Source organism: Jaculus jaculus, chromosome 11, assembly GCF_020740685.1.
Source record: "Jaculus jaculus isolate mJacJac1 chromosome 11, mJacJac1.mat.Y.cur, whole genome shotgun sequence".
In the NCBI taxonomy this organism is placed as follows: domain Eukaryota; kingdom Metazoa; phylum Chordata; class Mammalia; order Rodentia; family Dipodidae; genus Jaculus; species Jaculus jaculus.
Window position 1 is genome coordinate 111,767,000 of NC_059112.1, and position 22,212 is coordinate 111,789,211.

Consider the following 22,212-nt stretch of genomic DNA (forward strand, 5'->3'; position numbering starts at 1 on the left):
CCAAACATGAAAAGGAGCTTTGAGACACACAGCAATAAGCTGGGTGCCAAACCCAGCCCTGGGCCTGGTTCCCCTGAGATAACAATCCCCAGGGTTCTTCCACAGATGTTTGGTGGAAGGGGCAGAGTTGAAAGAATGAGTGGTGGGCTGGAGAGATGGCTCAGCGGTTAGGGCACTTGCCTGCAAAGCCTAATGACCTGGGTTTGATTCCCTACTCCATGTAAAGCCAGGTGCACAAAGTGGTGCATACATCTGGAATTTGTTTGCTAGAGGCCCCTGGTGTGCCCATTCTCTCTCTCTCTGTGCAACTGAACTATAAAAAAATAAAATTAACAAACTTAAGACGAATGAGTGGTGTCCTGTTTGGCGATTCAAACTATAATTCTTATTTGACTTGTTCCAAGGCCGTCCTGCTAATTTTGGCACATCCCTCCACTACTCGGTGTCTTGATTCCCGTCTTCTGTAAAGGGGTAATGATGGCTTACAGAGGACCTCAGTATCTAATCTCAGCCTGGGCCCAATGCAAACTCTTACATTATAGGGGAAGAGGAGGATGGCTAGTGAGGTCAGACCCTACCAGCTTTGGGACTACCAACTCTGAGATTTTCAGGAATCCATCCATCTGTCCACAGGGAGAGGTGGCTTCAGGGCAGGGGGGATGTATGGTTGAGGCTGGCCTCTGGGACTGCAATCAACCAAACCTACACCAGGTGATCCGTGCGCATCCTGCAGCAAGCATCACACACATGGAACGGGTTTGGTCCTGGGTACCATTGCATATGTGCAGGTTCTTTTGAGACAAGGTCTTGTGTAGCCCAGGCTGCCCTTGAAACTCCAACTGGATATGTAGATAAGGATATGACCCTGAGCTTCTGATCCTTCTGCCCCTACCTCCACCATATCTACACACCTAGTTTTGTGTTTATTTGTTTGTTTTGTATTTTGTTTTTTTTTCCATTTTAAAAATATTTTTATTCCTTGGGGGGTAATGGATATACTAGGGCCTCTTGCTATTGCAAACGAATTTCAGGTACATGTGTCAACAAATTCTAGATACATGTGTCACTTTGTACATCTGGAGATGAACCCAAGCCATTAGGCTTTACAAGCAAGTCCTTTAACTGCTGAGCCATTTTCCCCGTACTCTTTAACATTTTTTTTCTATTTTTTTTTGTACTTTATCCATTATTCATGAGAAAAGAGAGAGAGAGAGAGGGAAGGAGAAAAGCTGGGAGAATGAGTACTGGTACACCAGGATGTGCCACTTAATGCATCCAGCTTACAAAGGAACTGGAGAATCAAACCTGGGCCGATAGGCTCTACAGGCAACTGCCTTAACCTCTGTGTATTTTGTTTTTTGAGGTAGGTTCTCACTCTAGCTCAGGCTGACCTGGAATTCACTATGCAGTCTCAGGGTGGCCTTGAACTCATGGAGATCCTCCTACCTCTGCTTCCTGAGTGCTGGGATTAAAGGTGTGTGCCACCACACCTGGCTACATACCTGGTTTTATACAACACACTGGGGATTGAACCCAGGGTTTTACAAGCTTGACAAGTTTTACAGGGTTTGACAAGCCCTCCAAATGAGCAAGTCCCAGTCCAAAGAATAACTGGTGTTTTTTTTTTTTTCTTTCTTTCTCTTTTTTCACTACTAGGACAGCCTTGTGTATGTTAAGCAAGTGCCTTACCACTGAGAAATAGCCCCAGCCTCATGTGGTTTTTATTTTTATTAAATTTTTCTTAAAAATATTTATTTATTGGATAGAAAGAAAATGGGCATGCCAGGGTCTCCCGCCACTGCAAACGAACTCCAGACGTATGTGCCACCTGTACATCTGGCTTATGTGGGTACTGGAGAATCAAACCTAGGTCCTTAGGCTTTGCAGGCAAGTGCCTTAACCACTGAGCCATCTCTCCAGCCCCCTAAAGAGCCTGCAAAGCCTAAGGACCCAGGTTGGATTACCTGATACACACATAAAACCAGATGCACAGTGGCACATGCGTCTGGAGTTCATTTGCAGCGGCTGGTGGCCTCGGCATGCCCATACTCATTCTGTCTTCTCTCTGTTTGCAAATAAATAAAGAAAAAATTTTCTAAAAGATTCAGAGCCAGGTATGGTGGCACACGCCTTTAATCCCAGCACCTGAGAGGCAAAGGTAGGAGGGTTGCCATGAATTTGAGGCCAGCCTGGGATTACATAGTGTATTTTTCAGGTTAGGCTGGACTAGAGCAAGACCCTACCTCAAAACAAACAAACAAACAAACAAAAAACGGCCATGGGTGGCATAGAGGCAGAACAGGTCCTGTGAAGAGCCACACAAAGGCTGGAGAGATGGCTTAATGGTTAAGGCATTTGCCTGCAAGGTGGAGCATGCGTATGGAGTTCCTCTGCAGAGGCTAGAGGCCTTGCAACACCCACTCCATTTGCTCCCTTCAAATAAATTAAAAAAATTTTTTTTTGCTGGGCGTGGTGGCACCTGCCTTTAATCCCAGCACTTGGGAGGCATAGGTAGGAAGATCACTGTGAGTTCAAGGCCAGCCTGGGCTAGAGGGAGACCTTACCTTGGAGAACAACAAAAAAGAGCCACACAAAAGCCAGCAGTGAATGAGTCCACCTGTGAGGCCCGAACATTGAGGACGTGCTTAGGAGCGCAGGCTCTGGGTGTGCCCTCTTCCCAACAGCCATACCAGTGTGCGTGTTGGGGGAGGAGGGCTAGGGCCCACCTTCTGCAAGGGTCCACTGCTGTGCTCACACTTTGTCGGAGATCGTGTGGGGCCAGAGAACAGGGCTGGACAGCTGGGCATGACGCTTGCACTAGGTCCTCATGCCCATCATTCTGTGCAATCAGGCCACAAGTGTGGCCCCTGTCCCAGTTCTGGGGCTCAGCCCCTTCCTGAGACAAGGCCCCCTCCCTCCCTCAAGGATGGTAACCTGTGTTCCAGTCTTGGAGAAGGGACACATGGGGTCTTGAACAGGGGCCAGCCAGGGAGGGGCAGTCCCGTGTGCCCTGCAGTTTTCTCATGCTGTTCCTTTTCCTAAGGGATTAGGTATGGTGGCCTCTAGACAAGTGATCATCTTTGGGCCAAGTTAGGGGACAGGTAAACAGCTCCATCCCACATGCTTACCCACAACCTGGCTCTATGCCAGGCCCTGTGGCTCCTCAGATATACTAGTGATATCCTCTAGGAATCAATAGGGCTGGCTCCAGGGAGCGCTTCAGCCCCAGCTCAGTCTCTGGGGGCTGTCTTCCAAACCCAGCATTCCTTGGGGCCCCTGCCAGAATTGGTTCATACCAGTTTGGGCAGGTCCAAGTCAGTGCACAGCCCTCCAGCCTGGTTAACTCTTCAGCATAAAAAACCTCAAGGTAGGGCTGGAGGGATGGCTTAATAGTTAAGGCACTTGCCTACGAAGTTCAGGGTTCATTCCCCAGGACCCACGTAAGCCAGATGCACAAGGTGGCACATGCATCTGGAGTTCATTTGCAGCTGCTGAAGGCCCTGGAGCAGCCATTCTATCTGCCTCTTGCTCTCTCTTAAATAAATAAAAACAATAAAAAACCCAAGGCAGAAGTCCTATGGCAGACCCAGTTAGTCATCTTGGTGGTGATGGTACCCATGTCTCCCAACTTCCTGGGGGCTCTGGGTTGATGGACCAAAAATGTCCCCCCTTATTGCTTGGGGGTCAAGGTCACCCTGGCTAGCCAAATCCCAGGGGGTAGCGGGCCAGGTTGGCCAAGACGGAGCACAAAGCTCCCATTCTCATCCCGGGAGCTGCAGAGACCGGCTCTTGGCACCTACATAATGGCCTTTGGGCATGCAGTCCTGGACTGTGAACCCACCCAGGGGCTGTCAAGCTCTGCATGGTGCAGTTGGTTGCTGTGCACATTGGTGCCTGGGAGGACAGTGTCCATACTCCCCAAGGAGAACCTACTTTGGTAGGCTGAGGGGCTGACAGGATGTGGAGACTGGGTGGGATGCTGGTGCGGCGCGGAGGCCATGAGGACCCACAGCAGCACTAGAACATGAGAGGGTAGGGAACAGCGCAAAGGACACAGCCACAGCTTGTGGAAATGTTTTAATTCGAGGATTTGCAGATACAGTGGTTAATCCATTGCCCACAATTCCTGACCAATGAGGCCTCATGCTGGAAAACCCTCCTCCCACCTTGAACACAGGCTGGCCACAGTTCACGTTCTCAGGTTACAAGATTCACATCTCTGGTAAGCCAAGGACCATGGTACAAAAGGAGCATCTCACTGCTGGAGTCACTAGTTTGCTAGAAACATCACTTACTTTAGAATACTTTAACTATAAAATATATTGAATTTCCATATATTAACCATATACATGTGTCCCTATTACTAAATGTAGTCAGTTGTTACAAAATAAGACATTCTGAGAACAGGCTACTCATACGCACCCGCCTGGACTCCCAGGAGAGGCCCCGCTGCCAACCACAGCCATTCAGCCAAGCTCAGCCCTGGGCAGGATGCACAGCTGAGCACACCCACAAGGCACTGATACCTTGGACCACCCAGGTGCTGCCAGCTGTAGGGGACACAAGTCCCTCTGACTTCAGGGTGGAGGTGCAGACCTGGACACTGGCCCAGCCCCCCTCATTCTGGAGATCAGTCCTACCACCTTGGTCCCTGAACCTGAACCACAGGCAACTGGTTCCCACGCAAGTATCCTCCAGGGGTTCTCAGGAAGGAGTCTGTGCTCTGTAAGCCCCAAGACTGCAGGCCCAATCCTAGAGCAGCTTTACCCCAGACCAGGTCCAGCAGAGCAGAAAGTAAGTGGACAGTGGTGCCCGAGGGTCCTGTGTTGAGGCCAGCTAAGCAGAGCCCCCAGGGCTGCTGGGCAGGGCTGGTCGCAGACCAGGAGGTGCAGGGCCCAGGTGTTTAAGAGCTGTTGGCAGTGCCCGCAGGACCGCCAGCAGGGTTGCCTTGTCGTCGAAGGGCAGGCAGGATGAGAAGCCTGCCCCGGTGCAGGCCTCAAGCAGCCCTGTCTCAGTCTGATTGCCCCGCGGGCTTTAGGAGAACTGGACGTGGATTCCGACTTCACCAGGCTTGCTTTCTGCCTGGCACGCTATGCCCCAAAGACCCAGGGTGGGGAGAACAGAATCGCGGACACACTTCGGTACACAGTCCTATTTACAAAGAACCAAGTCAAGATGGAGCCACATAGGGCCTGGGTGCCTCCCCAGTACAGCCTGGGAGAGCTCTGGTGCTGGTTCTGGTCCTGGTGCCTGGCAAAGGCTGCAGCCACGCAAGGAGGGCCAGGTGCCCCAAGGTGCCTCCTCACACATAATGATGATAATGCGACAAGAACCTTTATATAAACAGTTTATTTACTCTAAACAGCAACACAGACAAAACGCCATAGAAACACAAAGGAAGTGGTGCAGAATGGAGCCGCTGGCTGACTCTGGATCTGAGGCTCATAAGCAACAGCCGAGGTGGAGGAGGACGAGGGCGGGGAGGAAGGACTGTGGTTCTGTCACAGCCAGCTGGAGGCCAGAGAGCTCTCAACAGTGTGAAGCATGCCTGCATCTGAGCGAAGGAACTAGCTCCTAGGGGCTTACCCAAGTACAAAAGTTTATCATTTTACAGCAGTCGAAATACTGACATCAATATTAAAATAAAAGCAAGTTTTACGTAACAATCAAAAATACAAAAGACCGAAGGAAGAGACCCTGTATGAAAAACTGGGGAATTCAGCGAATCGAGAACTGTATGCCAGTGGCGGAAATGGAAAATGGCGCCTGCCCAACCCTCCCGGCAACTAGTAACTGTACAGAGCAACTTATATCTGCGAAAGGTTGTAAACAAGTTCTTGCCAAGCCAATCCCTTCCTTGTCATGGAGCCTCAGGGCTGCTGCTTATGAGGGGGCAAACTTCTTCGCTTGTGCTCGAACCCTTTTTTCATATTCCACTCTGTTTTGGCTGGGGAGGTCAAGAGAGAAAAGACACGTTAGACAGGGTGGCAACATGCCCGCCTGCTGGGCTGGAGACACAAAGCAGCTGCCCAAAGGCAGGGAAGGCACGTGTAGAATATCCAGACTGGCAGGTCAGTGAGACCTGTTGTGGTCGAAAGGGAGCCATAAATGGGAGGGAGGCAGACTTACTGGGAGGTTTTGTGACCACCTCAACCTCTCCGGCAGAGTGCAGACCACACAGAGGACACCAGCGCAAACGTGCATAGTGGTGGCTCTACTCCCAGGAGGCCACCTCATTGACACTGAACTCAGGGTAAACATGGGCACTGACAAAGCTCACTTCATTCCTGCCTAGAACCTGTAGGCTAAGGTAACCTTCCCAGTTTGGTTTCCAGATGAGCTGGAACCACGGTATTCAACCCTACTTAACCAGTCCAGTCTCAATCAGCCCTGAGCTATAAGTCTGAGACAGTGGAGATCAGAGTACCTGGCTCAAGCTTTTGGTCACTGCTAAAACCACACAACAGCTTCTGGTTTTTCCACACAGCTCTTGGCCCAGCACAAAGTGTAGGAGCAGATCCACTGCTGGGACCTTGGAGTGAGGGCTCGGCCTGAGAACAGTCACCTAGAACCTGGCTGGTCCACACCACCCAAGCTAGAAATCAGCTGGCCAGTCAGCCAACACTACGTCTGAGAAGAAACAAACTGCTACCACGGAGCTGAGTGAGTTGGTTCAGCAATTAAAGTGCTTGCTTGTAAAACCTATGGACCAGAGTTTGATTCTCAGTACTCATGTAAAGCCAGTTGCAGAAAGTGGTGTGTACATGGGAGTCTTTTTGCAGTGACAAGAGACCCTGGCATGCCCATTCACTCACTACTCCCTAAAACAAACAAACCAAAAAAGAAAAGGCCAGGCATGGTGGCGCACACCTTTAATCCCAGCAGTCAGGAGGCAGAGGTGGGAGCATCGCCATAGGTTCAAGGCCACCCTTAGATTACATAGTGAATTCCAGGTCAGTCTGTGCTAGAATGAAACCCTACCTCAAAAAAAAACCTAAAAAGAAAACTGCCACCAGAGAGGAGTGTGACCTTGAGGACTGTGGGAACATGATGACATTTAGCCGGGCTTCTTGGGCCAGCAGTCCTAGGAGGTCTTGTTGCATAGTCCTGGCGACATCAGCTGTAACAACTAAGGCCGAGAAATGAAAGTGACCAAGGTGCACACAACGGGGATGTCTAGAGCCAAGACTACGGCAGAAAGGCCCAGTGCCAGCCAGGCCCGGGAGGGGCCCACACAGCACTCCGCTAAGTTAGCTCTCCTACCCAGCTGTTCACCAAAGGAAGGGCCATAGGGCAAGCCACCCACCACTCGGGAGTAGGGACCCACTCAGAAAGCAGGGTCCTGAAGCTTCCACACACTGACTGTTTAAAAGGGACATGTCAGAGAGAAAGTCTTATGTGAGTGAAGGCAAGTCCATGGCACTGAACCAGGTGTTGTAGTGAGAGGCCCCAGAACCACAGGCCTCAGGGACAATAGGCAGCACAGTCCAGGTTACCAAGGTAGCAACCAAAGCCACCAGGCAGGCTGTGAAAGCAGCACCAGTTACAAGCTACAGGCACAGCAAAACTCAGCATTGGCTCGGTAACAGAGGCCCCAAAGCCTGGAAGGAGCATGTTTTGCCTCAAGAGTCACAGTCCCTGTGTAATGTCAGCTCTGCCAGCTAGGATGCATGTCAATGGCAGCAGCCAGAGTGAGAGAGACAACATGAGTAGAGCCTACCACAACATCCTGCACGAGGGCCAGGCCCAGCCAAACTCACAACAAGGGTGGTCAGTGCACAGCAGCTAATGTATGAATGAAAAGCCACATTCTCAACACTTGACAGGCCAGCTGTTGGCACAGGGATGTTTGGGGACCTGCCTTGGTCACCAGAGAGGGCAGCACATGAACACCAAGGTTGGACATGTGCCCAGAAAGAAGCTCCTGGCGCCTTCTCTGATGACATGATGCACGCCCCTCCTTCCTCTCTCCCAACCAGCTCCCACCCAGGAAAACACTGTGGGAGGAACAGGCCCCAGTGGGATGACTGGGTACTCTGCTCTCCAGAGACTTCCATTCCATTCATAACGGTGAGGACTCAGCAGAGAAGGTTGGTGTCTGAGATGCTGCAGAGCAGTGGGGTCAGAGTTCCTGGTTGTAGGAATCCCAGCCAGAGGAACTTGACCTTGCAGTAATCCACCAAAGCTGTTACATGTGCTGGACTGCAGCACAAGTGACCCTCTCCACACTAGATAGTGGTGTTCACCCATACCACCAGAGTCCCCAAAGACAGCAAGGACAGAGCAATACAACGCTTAAGTCTGGTTCTGCTGCTGCACTGTGCTGCTTCAACACTGGGCCACACTGAGCCCAGATGCACCTCAACTCTGTCCTGGACTCAGCCATAGAAAATAGGAGCTTAGTAGGCAGTATCGTTTTGGGTGAACACACATCCCTATAGTGACTACCCTGCTCCATAAATGACCCCTTAATAAGCTTGTTTTATCCATCGAGCTGGATTTGAATGAGTCATTCCTTGGGTGGTTGGTACAATCCCAATTCAGGAGCAGATGATTCTGTCTTCCTAGGAAGTGACCAACTGACCCCCAAACCAGCTTATGGCATCACAGACCAGCCCACAGGGGAGGGAGCCCAGGATACCAAAAGAATAAGGCTTCTGGGGGCTGGAGAGATGGCTTAGCGATTAAGCGCTTGCCTGTGAAGCCTAAGGACCCCGGTTCGAGGCTCGGTTCCCTAGGTCCCACGTTAGCCAGATGCACAAGGGGGCGCACGCGTCTGGAGTTCGTTTGCAGAGGCTGGAAGCCCTGGCGTGCCCATTCTCTCTCTCTCTCTCCCTCTATCTGTCTTTCTCTCTGTGTCTGTCGCTCTCAAATAAATAAATTAATTAATTAAAAAAAAAAAAAAAGAATAAGGCTTCTGATTCTCCTTTCTACCCAAAGTACTACCTTGACTGGCCAAATCACATGAGGCCCTACCACAGCAACATTAAATGGGCATGGGGTGGAAGGCCAGGCCTAAGTGAGGTTGGTACTGACAGGCAGCAGGAAATCTGTACTATTATGCCTTTCTTTGGGTTTTTTGAGGTACGGTGTCTCTCTAGCCCAGGCAGACCTGGAGTTCACTATGTAGTCTCAGGGTGTCTTCAAACTGATGGTGATACTCCTACCTCTACCTGGTGAGTGTCTGGCCTATTAACATTTTTCTAAAAGTACAGGCTACACACCTTGGCAGGATCAGCCCTTCTAAGTTGGACATAGCCCACCACACACAGTGATCCATGACAGCTCCCATGTGCTGCCCACCTTGCCTTGCTCTGACACCCAGAACTTCTCCTGCATAATGCTAAACCTGGCTGCCAACCAGCAGGAATTTGTCTCTACCTCAGAGTCTCCCTCCCAGCTATGTTTCTGTATCCACCCAACAGGCAGACCAGACCACAGGTCCCAAGGAGGAGGCACGGCCAACTGGACACTACTAACCAGTAAATTGTGTAGGCCTCTGCTTGAGCTGGGTCTTGGATATTTGGTTCATTTAGAAGTTCCTGTATTCCTAATAAGATCTGTAAGAGACAAAAACAAACAGGAACACTGGTGGGGCTCAGTGGTCTGGAATGAAACCTCAACCACCAAGCAGGCAACTGAGGCAAGCAAGTGGATAGGGTGGCCAGCTGCCCTGTACCTGCTTGATTGTGATGGCTGGCCTCCAATCCTTGTCTTCCTCCAGGATGGACAGGCACACTGTGCCCGAAGGGTACACGTTTGGGTGAAATAGTGGTGGCTCAAATTTACCTAGAGGATGGGGAAGTAAAGAAACACCTTTGGAAAACTCAAAGGCTGGAAGGAAACAGGGAGAAGGAAAGGCATTCTATTTCCTTTTGAGGAACATAGCTTGAAGGAATAGCAGACAGGGAACATGACTGCTCCAGGTGGCCAGGGGCTGAAGCAGCTTAGTCTACGGGCTGAAGACCTTCCCAGCACATGGTCCTGGAAGCTGGCTGCTTCACAAAACAACCTTCTGTGATTCTGTCTTTACACTCTACAAGGCAATACCAGCTGTGGGATGGTCTCTGGGTGAGGCTGACCACTGACCGTGGCTGGTATTGCAGGATGTGCCTCACTTTAGCCTAGGCAACCTCTCCCTCTTCTTTATTTTCAAACATTTAATTACAACCAGAAAAGTACAAGTCTGGTAATTTATTCACAAGTAAAGAGTACTGGGGATGCAGCTCTGTGGTAAGATTTTGTCTTGCACGCTCCTGGATTACTTTTCTAGTACTGAAAACAAATTGGACAGATGTGGTGGTGCACATCTGTAATGCTCGCTACTTAAGAGGTGGAGGCAGGGAGATCTTGAGTTCAAGGCCGGCCTGAGCCACTGAGACATTCTTAAACAGTAATAGAGAGAAGAAAGGCTACAGCTCAGTGGTGGAGAACTGACCAAGCACCCACAAAACCTCTATCCCAAATACCACACAAAACTAAACACCAGCCCCTCATCAATGTGAATAGTTCCCCAGAAAACTCCCTCCTAATGGCTTGTTTTGCATGAGGCTTTGAAGTCCAGAGAGGGGCTGCAATGCGTGCCACTGAACAAAGCTGGGTGAAGCTCCCTGATGTTACTGTTGTCACAGGAGTCCCTGATGAACAAGTGGAGTCACAGGATGTGTGATGTCAAGCCTGGGCAGATACTGCTGTGTCCCCAACTCTCCCAGCAGGTTGTTCAGCTCCACTGACTCTAGGGTTCTTGTTCTTATCTCCAAAGTCCCCGGGGAGCCATGACACAATGATGCACTGCTGCTTTGGAGGCCTGTCCTTCTCCTGCCACATCGTTTGCTGCCTTGGAAGGGAGTGCTCTTTGTTCTGGACACAATCAAATCCTCCTCTAGGTGTCGTTTCCCAAGCACTCTGGGCTTGTTTTATTTTTTGAGGGAGGACAGTGCTCTACCCTAGGCTGACCTGGCCTAACCCCATCTCTCACGTAACTGCCTCCTTGAAGACTTGGAGGAGCTTGAGAAATGGTGGGAGTATACTCAATCCCCTCCCCCCTCCTTCACCCATGGGTGTCTTCTGAGGAGACTGTCCTGTTGGCCAATCGATCCCATGGTCAACATTTCCTGTGCTCCCTGGGGAAGAGCACTGCCTGCCCCACGTTCAAGCAGAGCAGCCCTGCTCCCCTTCACTGGGTTCTGGACCCAGGCCATCCCCAGGGCCAGTCCTAGCACACGTGCCAGGATGGAAGAATGGCCCTTCCGTCCTGTCCACTCTGTTCTGTGCTGTGCTCGCCTGCCTATATCTCTTTGTACCCTGTGTCCTATGGCAGGTCTGATATCTGACTGGTGACAATGACCCACTTTGCTAATGGATGTCACTGCTCTTGCAGCTCCACATGCACCTTAAGAGACTGGGACCCCATGGCATGTGCGATCTGGCTGGAGGGATGGCTACCTTCCAGGTGAGGCTAATCTGACTTGGTTTCCAGTACACGGGCTCATTTTTCATGGGATTCATTCCAAGGTATTTGGTGTTTTGGCTAAGCTTTCGAACGTCCACATGCCATGGCCGACTTTTGCAGTTCACCTCTCCTCACAGTCAGTCAGTCACATCAGGTCTTCATCAGCGGCATTCAGTGAGTTCTCTGTTTTGTATGGGTTGGGAGTCCAATACAGGAACACAATGCAGCAAGCTGCTGTCTGTCTCCTTAGATTTTTTCCTCTTAATTATAAAAGAAAGCACCAATAACTGCATGGTAGGAGAAAACTGAGTAGCTGGATATAGTGGCACACTTGTAATCCCAGTAATTGTAATCCCTTGTAATCCACTTGTAATCCCTGAGGGTCAGGAGGAGAAATTCAAGGTTTCCAGCTACACAGCCCAAGCTACATAAGATTCTCAAAAGAGGGGAAAAAAAAAAAAAAACCCAGGAAAGTCCAAATACACAAGGATGACCCCAAATGTAGCAAGAGTCCATCCTGATAACAGCTCCCATTGAAGCTGTCCTGGCAGAGCCATTACAACGGGCAGGACGTCTATCTCCATTTCTACGAACCAGCAAAGTTCAGACTTGTACCCAACATGCTGGTGCTCTTCTCAGTGGGCAAGCACACAGATACGGCCTAGTGACTGACCACAGTGCTGGTGTCCAGCCACAGTGGAGGGACTACATGGCCCCAGCAAGTTCTGCTGACTGCACGGAGCTCACAGCCCAGCCTTTTCTGAACTGCAGCGAGGCTCAACCCCTCAGACTGCACACACAGCCTTACACTGGGACACTGGGCAGGACTGGGAACAAACAAGGCAGCCGAGGACTGCACTGGGTGAGCAGGTCTCTCCTTTGGTGTTTTGGATTGAACCCAGGGCCTGGCATGTGCTAACCACTTGCCCTGCACACATCATAGGAGGAGAAGTTTCTAGATTCCTGTCTTTCCTCCCCAGTGATGCCATGTGCACCAAGTGCAGTCCTGAAAGCCAGCAGGGGTCTGAAGACCCGCCCTACCAGGAGCTTCCCAAGTAACTGGGATCAGAGATTGGACTAATTACCATCTTGTACATGGTGACCCAAGCCATTTTTTTTTCTTTCAAGGTAGGGTCTCACTCTGGCCCAGGCTGACCCGGAATTCACTATGTGGTCACAGGGTGGCCTTGAACTCATGGTGGTCCCACTACCTCTGCCTCCCAAGTGCTGGGATTAAAGGTGTGCACCACCATACCGGCTCCTAGAGCCATCTTTATGTCGCATCAGCACCACTTGTGGCTGCCTGCGGGCAAGAGTGCAGAGATGTGGCTCTGGGAAAGAGATCAAGGGCACTCTGTGGAAACTTACATTTCGGTGGTGAGGACGGATAGTCATCTTTGAAAAGCATTCGCAGCTTGAACAAACCTCCTTCCCATGGAGTCTGTAGGGCAAGGGAGTGAGGTTAGGTGTGCAGCTTACTTGTTAAGGCAGGCCTAGGAGACTCCTCAAAAGCCAGGTTCATTAGGGGCCAATGGCCTGCTCTAAAACTGGCCCCTCCTGCAGGACTAAGCCGACTCCCACCGTGCTCATGGGGAGTTGTACAGACCCTTCCTTGGACAGGGCAGAAGGCACAGCACACAAAGCTGTAATGCAGCTTATACTCTCCATTATTCAAGCCAGTACGGCAAATGCTGCATGGGTGGGAATGCACTGCTCCCCAACCTGACGACCCTTCTTACCCTCCATCTCCTGTGACAGAAACACTAGAGTGAATCTGCCCCGCTCAACTTGAGGGGCAAAGACACACTCAGCAGATGCTGGGCATCCAACCCAATGCCTAAAAGAGCTTGGCATACATGAGCCTAAACCACATCCCTACTTGGGACAAATTCTACCAAGGCTTGCCAGGAAGCTCCAGGCTGAACCTGGTCACGGCACCACACGGTGGGGCTGGGGAGGAGTCACAGGGCCAATAAGTCCCCAGTTCCAGATCATATACTTTAGGTGCCACAGGAAGCACCTATGTATAAACCACCACCTAGAGACACAAGAGACCCTCTCTCCCAGATGATAGCTGACCACAGCAAGGCCCTGGGTGCAGCAGACACGTGGCTGTGCTCTCAGGAACACTTCTGCATTCAGGCAAGCTCCCCTTGCCATCACAGCTCCACTGGCCTTAGTGCACCATGGGAGACAGGCTGCTGCAGCCTTGGGGTGGCGTCCACACACAGGAGTTGTTCTCCATGGACGTGCCAGCACTCCCTCCCCTATAGCCTGTCACCCTGAAGGCCTTTAATGCTTCTGTCAACTTGCCAGGGTTTAACCCTCCCCCCCATCACAGCCTACTCCAGGCCTGGGCAGGGCAGGGCTATATACCCAGGTGGGATTGTAAACCTATAGACGTGGTCAGATGAACTGGACATCTGAACCCAAGCCCCTTCCATTCTGCCCCTCAAGTCTGCTGTTAACAGTGGGAGGTGGTTCTTACCCCCTTCTTTCCTGGGATGGCACACTCCCAGTTCATCAGGTTCATGGTGCCGTCAGGATTCTTTGTTGGGACAGCCACAAATCCCTATGAGAGAATGGCCACAAAAGACAGCAGCTCAGAAAACAAGCCCGGAACTCGCCTGGCAGCCACAAGCAAAGAAGCAGAGCTTATGGCCCAGAGGAAGTTCCCCCGCCCCAGCAGCACAGAAATAAAGGCTCCTTACAAAGGGGTGGTCTTTCCTCCACGCTTTCCTCTCCTGGGCGAGTCTGCTGAGGGCAATCCCCGACATATTCAAAGTCCCTGGAACAGACAGGACAGAGTGTGGGTTAGGTGAGGTACACCAGGCTCTCTGCCGTCTTCCTCACAGGTGCCCGTTTCTGAGAAGCAGCTAGGCCAGCTGTCCTCTCAGCCTGCACTAGCACCACACCCCTTGGTGCTCCCTGGAAGTCCTGGACGACCCTCTCCCAAACCACCCCCAAGTTGGTGGAGGGGCACCATTACTGAGTCCAGTCACTGGGCAGTGCAGCAGGAAGGCTCACACCTTCCTGGCAGATATCGGGCACCTAGGAAGCTGCAGTGGGCGGGCTCCCGGAAGGCAGCCTGGCTTGCGGGGACTTGTAAAGTGCTAGCCTGGGGCTGGGAGCGAGGGGCTAAATAAAGACAGGGCACTTCCCTCAGGTGCACTGGCCCCAGGAACTGCTGGGACATCAGCTTAGAACCGGCCTGGCAGAGGGAAAACCATTATTCCTGAAGGCGATAGTGAGAAAGTTCCCAGAAGGCGGGAGCAGTGAAGTTCCTGAGGACAAACAGCCCCAGCAGGCAAAGCCAACACCACGGGCCTGCCAGCTCATAGTCCAGAGGTCTGCCCTGTGACTGTGCAGGGAGGCCAGACCCAAGCCAGGGCTAGCAGTGTGCACCAGGGTCCATCTTGGCTAACCTGGCTGAGAATGGTCAAGGAGCAAGCTGGGCGTGGTGGCGCACGCCTTTAATCCCAGCACTTGGGAGGCAGAGGTAGGAGGATCACCATGAGTTCGAGGCTACCCTGAGACTCCATAGTGAATTCCAGGTCAGCCTGAGCTACAGTGAGACCCTACCTCAAAACAAACAAGCAAACAAACAAAAAGAATGGCCAAGGAGCCCCTCCAATCAGGGACATTGTCCCAGCACCATGGGACACCAGTGGGCAGGGCCTACAGCTTGCCACCACCTTGACCATGGTCCCACCTGGATGTTGCTAGCTTATGTCCTTTATCACATGAAATGGTGTTCAGAGACCAAGTATGGGGAGCACTGGGATGTAGGTGTGTGGGGATTCCAGGGAGACCCACGCCCTGCCCCAATGACCCAGTAGGGTGAGAGGCATCTCTCTGGCTTCTCAGAGAAAAGGTTCCACACTTGAGCCAAATATCAGACTTTGTCCACCCTCATGTGGGCTCCACTGGGCTTGTGGGCACTGTCTCCTAGCAGGCCCATTAACCACCCAGTCCACTTCTCCAGCTCAATGTGATCTCCTAAGTATCTGCCGTGAGGCAGAGCCTCCACTCACCTCAGCTCTCTCACTTGCTGGGACAAGTTCCCACTTCAGCTTCTGGCGGGCCCTAGCCAGATTGCCCTTGCTACTTGCCTCAGGCTGTCCACTTTGCCTGCAAAAGCCTTGTGGATGGCTGGGCGTGGTGACACACACTTAAATCCCAGCACTCCAGGGGCAGAGACAGGAGGACTGCCGAGTTTGAGGACAGCCTGGAACTACAGAGTGAGTTCCACATCAGCGTGGATAGAGACCCTACTTCAAAACCCACCAGCACAGAAACCCCAAGAAGCCGCTCGGCTCTCACACTCTGCCCACACACCTTGCTTGCTATACCCTCTGTGCTCAGTACAGCTGCACTCGGCCATCACCTAGGACCACTAGAACAGACCCACTGCACCAGGCAACCTGGGTGGGCTCTGCATGGAAGTCCTAGGTGGGTATTTATGCAAGCACAGAGATGAGGGACAGAGAGAGAGGAAAGAAGAAAGAGGGATGAGAATGAATGGAGTCTGGGCATGGTGGCGCACACACACCTTTAATCCCAGGAGGGGGAGGTAGGAGGATCACTGTGAGTTTGAGGCCAGCCTGAGTCTACGGAGTGGATTCCAGGTCAGCTTGGGCTAGAGTAAGACCCTACCTCAAAAAAGAAAGAAGAGAAAACAGAAGAAAAACTGAATGGGTGCACCAAGGCCACTTGCTTGCTGCAGCAAACAAACTCCAGATGCACGTGGCACTGTGCATATCTGGCTTCACATGGGTACTAGGGAATGGAACCTGCGATAGCAGGTTTTGCAAGCAAGTACCTTTAACTGAGCCTTCATCTGCTCAGCTCTGGATTATTTATTTTTGAGACAAAGTTTCACTCTGTAGCCAAAGCTGACTTCAAAACCATAGAAACCCTCTTGCCTAGGCCTCCTGAGAGCTGGGACACAGATACTAGCCACCATGCAAGGCTCCTCAATGGCTTTTACCAAGAAAGCAAGTGCAGAAGGGCTGGGACTACATCAGAGGCCACGGGAAGCATTACCCGGACCACTACTGACCACACACCAGGTACTGGTGTTTTCTGTGTCCCATACACTCAAGGCCAACATGAGGAAGAGAAAATAAGTCATTAAGAAACACAGACCAGGGCTGGAGGAATGGCTCAGCAGCTAAAGCCTAGCCTACAAAGCCAGAGGACCCATCTTCGATTCCCCAAGATCCACATAAGCCAGATGCACAAGGTAACGCATGTGTCTGGAGTTTGTCTGCAGTGGCTGAAGGCCCTGGCACACTCTTCCTCTTTCTCTCTCAAATAAAATAAGTAAAAAAATTATTTAAAAATTGTAGGGTATGGTGGCGCACACCTTTAATCCCAGCACTTGGGAGGCAGAGGTAGGAGGATCACTGTGAGTTGGAGGCCAGCATGAGACTACATAGTGAATTCCAGGTCAGCCTGAGCTAGAGTGAGACTCTACCTGGGGCAGGGGCAGCAGCAGCACAGGCTACAGGGCAAGACTGAGAGGTGAGCCCACCAGCTCCAGCCTGTACCCAAAGCATATGATTTAAAGGCTTTTGCCTTAAAAGAGATTGACTGAAAGGGGGAGGGGATATCATGGACAGTGGAGTTTCAAAGGGGAAGGAGGGAATTACCATGGGATATTGTTTACAATTATGGAAGTTGTCAATAAAATAAAGGCTTTTACCTTACCTGGCTTCAAGATCAAGTCCAAAACAGACCCAAAACCAGAATCACCCCTCACCACCACCAGAGCGCAGAGCTCTGCGCCCTCTCTGCCCTCAACAGTGACTGTCCTGAGCTAGCCAGACCACAGAGCCCCTACCACACCTGCCAGAACATTCACCTCTTAAGGAAGCTCGGGACTGGGGGCAGCACTTCTCTAAGGAAAGACTTGTGAGGATGCATCATGTGTCACCACACCCAGAAGAACTACAGGCAGGGATGGGCTAACCCAAGGCTGCCTGGTCAGAAGAGCATTGGGGCCAGAGGCAGAGCTTGGGACCCAAGGACTTTGCTTGCACTGTGTTTTACACCCCTTCATTCTAACTGGTTCTTCTCAACGGACCAGCCTAACTCCGTTCCCAGACCCCAGCTTCCCAACAGAGGGTAGGCATTGCAGGAAGGCAGAACAGTCTGCAGCAGACTAGCTGGCAGAAGATCCCCGGCCAGTTTGGCTGGGGTTTCCAATAGGTCTCTGAAACCGACACAGACAAGCCAGGACATCCGGTGCTCAGGATGTCACAGACTGCCTGCTCAGGAGGCCCCCTCACAGAACCCCACTGTGGTTGTCCTGGGTGTGAAAGACACTGTCAGTTCATGTCTATCATGTGGAGGCTGAGGCTGAAGGCTCACTACAAGTGATCCCATCAAGGCCATCCTGTCTCAAAAACAAAAAAAGGGGGCAAAGAGGTGATCTTACAAAAGCTCCTGCACTCCTTCGTAAGGGCTGGTTGCCTCTTAAGGTACCTCTCCAAACAGGACGCTGATCCCTGATACTCAGTGATGGATAGTACCCAGTCAGGGGAGGAGATTCAAGGGACTCAGAAACCTGGTCCACACGACGGTGCTCCTGCTCCTAATGGCACTCCAAATGTCACTGAAACTCAGGCCGCTTTTCCAAGTTAACAGAGAGCCACTCTGTGAGCAATGAGTACTGCTAGCTGCTTCCGAGAACTGAAGTTTATAATGCAAAGTAACTCTACCAGAGACTGGTCTGGTGTGCAGGAATAGGAGACGAAGAGTTCTTCTCTCCCCTTTTCAAGTGACACCACGGACTTCAGAACTAACTTGCCAGTCAGTAAGCCTGAGCAAGGTTGCTTTACCTCTACCTACCTCAACTTACTCATCTGTAACACGGGTACCAGTCAGTACCGCTTGCAGGCTCGGATAAGGTTAAGCGGCCTCACCACCTACATGTATTTTTGCAAGCCCCAAGCACCCTGCCAATCAAGACACCAGGCTCTTTCTGAGGTAAGGTTCCCCAAGTCTGAGCCAGGCGCGGGCCGGACTGCAACCACTCCGAGGGACGGGGGAAAGAGAGAGAGAGAGAGACCTGTTTAGAATGAGGACAGACAGCTCGATGCCCATTTCTGCTGGTTAGGGCAGGGCACTCACCCACTAAGTTAACAGCTCCCAGACAGTGGGGTGGCTTAGAGTTCGCACGGGAGACCCACAACACCCAAACGACAGGGGCAGAGTCTCGCTAACCGACGACACGAACTGCTGAGACTCGGGACGCCTGCAGGCCGCGACACGGCCCAGTGCCCACGGCCTGCCGTGTCTCGGGCCCGCCCAGCGCCCGGGCCGCTGGGAAGCGGGACTCGTCCACGGTGGGACCCGTGCGAACCAAGCCCGTGATCCCCGACCCAGCACCCGCCGGGGACAAGGCATCCGGGCTCGGGCGCCCTGAGGCGGGACGGCCCTCCGAGGCCCGGCGGCGCGAGGAGGAGGAGGCCGCGGCTAGGAAGAGGCCCTAGTGCCTCGGTTCAGCTCTACCCCGCGGCCCTGGCGACAGCGGTGACGACGCCAAGTGGAGACGGGAACACGCGCGCGGGCCGGCGGCGGCTCACCTGGGCGACCGCGGCCCGGACGGTCGCGGCGGCAGAGGCGACGGCGCTCCTTTGTCTCCGGACTTCCCTCCGCGCCCGCCGCGCGCAGCCCCGAGCGCAGGACCCGGCGGGCGGGCGGGCGGGCGGGCGGGGCGGGGCGGGGCCTGAGCGGGGCTGCCCGCCGCGTGCCGGTTCCGCGCGTCACCGCCGCCCCGCGCCTAGCGCCGTTCGTGCCGTTACGTACCCCGCCGCCTCTACTTACTTGCCGCCGCCGCACTCTCGCTATCCGCGTCCTCCCAGAAAGCCTGGGCCCGGGGCGCCTGTCCAGTCAGGCGGCGCTCTGGACAGCTACACTTCTTAAAGGGGCCGCGTCCCTGTAGCAAGGGAGCGTCTACAAACTACCCTTCGGGCTGCGCGCGTCCGCTCGAGGACACGCCGGCTAGCTGTGCAGGGAAAGGGAAGCCGAGATCCTCAAGGGTCTCCCGGATGCCCAACGGGCACCTTCCTGGAAACAAGCCCGGAGGTCTTCTTGGGATCACAACCCCGATTGAGGAGGGCAAAGATCACAGAGGCCTACGCATTCTCCGAAGCGTCCCAGGACGGTGACGATCCCCTGGAGTTCAGCGCGCCGTGAAATCCCCTGCAATTGGCGAGCTCTGGGTCTTGGGCGGGGCGTCTCCGGGATCTGCCCAATGAGTTGACCCTATACAAAGGGCCGAACAAGTGCACGACCGACGGAAGGAGAAATGCGGATGCTCCCTAACCTACGAGCTGGGTGGAGGAGGGGAACAGCACCAAAGCCGTGGGGGAGGGACGGGCCACGGCTAACCCCCTTTCTGAGCCCTTAGGTCTACTTCGGTCCCCCGCCAGGTGGGCTGATCCTCCCCATCTTATTTCCGGGCCCAGCATCCGTGCCTTGGATGTCCGTTTATAGACGGGAAGGGCTCCTAGGATGGTCAGCTGGTTTCCTGGCGTCCTGCGCACGTGTGTTAGCCTCGCGGGGTCACTTCCAGGGGACAGGAGCATCAGGGACGGCTAGGGGCATGGGGTTTGTCAAAGAGAATGTGCCGGCGACAGCAGGAATTGACTGGCTTTCATTCAAACATCCATTATAGCCGGGCGTGGTGGCCCACGCCTTTAATCCCAGCCTTGGGAGGTAGAGGTAGGAGGGTCGCTGTGAGTTGGAAGCCACTATAAGATTACACAGTGAATTCCAGGTCAGCCTAGGCTAGAACGAGACCTTACCTCGAAAAACAATCAAAATGTAGATTACAGGACCAGTCAGATCCACAAAGCCAGAGATCTGGGGCTGCAAGCTGCTACCGGGAGTACAGTTGGCATGCCAGGGCTGTGTTGGGCCAATGTAGAGGCCTAGGAGATAAGTAACACCCTAGAGAGCTTGGGCTGAGAAAGACTTGGAACTCCTGTCTTCTGCTTGAAAGACAGATCCTACCCACTGGAGCCCTATCACTACAGCCAAGTGGGGGGCTAGTACCATATCCACAACCCACTCCCTAGTGAGACCTCTGGGTTCTAGAGCATGCTAGCTGGAAGTGGAAAGGAGAGACATGGGACCGAGGTTTTTGTCCTGGGAAGCCCCATCCTGTCTATAAAGGGGCATCCTGTCCATGGAGCTAGACTGGGGGAATAGGATTTGTTTTGGGGGGGGGCTCGAGGTAGGGTCTTACTCTAGCCCAGACTGACCTGGAATTCACTATGTAGTCTCAGGGTGGCCTCGGACTCATGGACTCTGCCTCCCAAAATTTATTATTTATTTATTAGAAAGAGAGGGAGAGAATGGACACACCAGGACCTCTAGCCAGTGCAAATGAACTTCAGATGCATGTGCCCCTTGTGCATCTGGCTTACGTGGGACCTAGAGAATAGAACCTGGATCCTTAGGCTTCACAGGCAAGCACCTTAACCGCTAAGCCATCTCTCCAGCCCCCTCTTTTTTTCTTTTTGAGACATAATCTCATAGCTCAGGTTGGCCTCCAGATCACTATGTAGATGAGGGTGACCTGGAACTCCTGATACTTCTGCGTCCACCTCCCAAATATTGGGATTACAGACATGCGTCACCACGTCTGGTTGGAATCTACAATTCTGAAACACCACAGTTGAGCCTGGCTTAGACTCACGGCTGTGGGGCTTTCTGAAGTAATGAGAGGACCCAGAATCACCATGGGCAGGACTGGCCTTGTTCAGGTGGTTTGGAGGGTCATGAGGGGTGAGGTTTGGGGAAGCCAACTGGATGTGATGTGTGGTTGTGTGTGGCATGGGGAGCTGCAGAAAGTTGTAGAAGATAAGGCCCTGGTTCCTGCTTTAGTCTGCTAGGTCAATGTAGGAGATGCCCTTACTCCTGAACACTGAGTTCCAGTCAACACAGCGAACTCCCGTCCTGGCAAATGTGGTATGAGACCTGCAGGCCTCTGTGCTGGAAGGAGTGTCAGAATTGGTGGGAGGGAAGAAGTATTTGGATGGAGGGTGGGTAGGGATGACATGAGGCTGCCTCAGGTCTGGAGGCCTGATGTTGTTTGAATAAGATATCCTTCATAAACTCATGGGTTGTGAATACTTGGCCCCCAGCTGATGGTAACTGAGATGTAGCCTTGCTGTGGGAGGTGTGTTACTAGGGGTGAGATCTGGGGCATTCTAGCCAGAGTTGCCAGAGTTGTGCTCAGTCTCCTGCTGCTGCCACCTGCTGTGGCAGAGGTGATGCCCAGCCTCTGTTCATGCCATGCTTTCCCTGCCGTCATGAAGCTTCCCCTCAAAATTGTAAGCCAAAATTTTATAAACAATCCAGGTATGGTGGCACAAACCTTTAATCCCTGCACTCAGGAAGCAGAGGTAGGAGGAAGGATAGCCATGAGTTCAGGGCCACCCTAAGACTACATAGTTAATTCCAGGTCAGCTTGGGCTAGACTGAGACCCTACCTCAAAAAATAAAAAATAAAAAGAAAGAAAGAAATGGGGCTGGAAATATGGCTTAATGGTTAAGGCACTTGCCTGTGAAGCCAAAGGACCCAGGTTCAATTCCCCAGGACCTATGTAAGCCAGATGCACAAGGGGCACATGTGTCTTGAGTTTGTTTGCAGTGGCTGGAGGCCCTGGCATGCTGATTCTCTCTGTCTATCTCTCTGCTTGCAAATAAATAAAAATTTTAAAGTAAAAAATAGGGCTGGAGAG

General features: G+C 52.5%; 1 protein-coding gene across 2 annotated transcripts; it reads right to left on the minus strand.

Moving 5' to 3' along the window:
- Positions 1-5,334: 5,334 nt before the first annotated feature.
- Positions 5,335-19,307, minus strand: Ube2i (ubiquitin conjugating enzyme E2 I). 2 transcript variants are annotated; one of them, XM_045161737.1, is made up of 7 exons: positions 19,286-19,307; positions 14,164-14,240; positions 13,941-14,024; positions 12,821-12,893; positions 9,680-9,789; positions 9,481-9,560; positions 5,335-5,947 (listed from the first exon to the last, which is right to left on the minus strand). In XM_045161737.1, the coding sequence occupies exons 2-7, from the start codon at positions 14,227-14,229 to the stop codon at positions 5,884-5,886; spliced, it is 477 nt and encodes a 158-aa protein (XP_045017672.1). In that variant the 5' UTR covers positions 14,230-14,240; positions 19,286-19,307; the 3' UTR covers positions 5,335-5,883. The 2 variants fall into 2 exon arrangements, with proteins under 2 accessions (XP_045017672.1, XP_004652200.1); XM_004652143.2 differs by lacking the exon at positions 19,286-19,307 and adding an exon at positions 19,045-19,141.
- Positions 19,308-22,212: the final 2,905 nt, after the last annotated feature.

Excerpts from the sequence above, each read along its gene's own strand:
- Ube2i (XM_045161737.1), bottom strand. The coding sequence starts at position 14,229 with ATGTCGGGGATTGCCCTCAGCAGACTCGCCCAGGAGAGGAAAGCGTGG. Across the intron at positions 14,025-14,163 it reads GGAGGAAAGACCACCCCTTT|GGATTTGTGGCTGTCCCAAC; the intron begins GTAAGGAGCCTT and ends ATTCTCTCATAG. Across the intron at positions 5,948-9,480 it reads GAGGCCTACACAATTTACTG|CCAAAACAGAGTGGAATATG; the intron begins GTTAGTAGTGTC and ends TGACCTCCCCAG.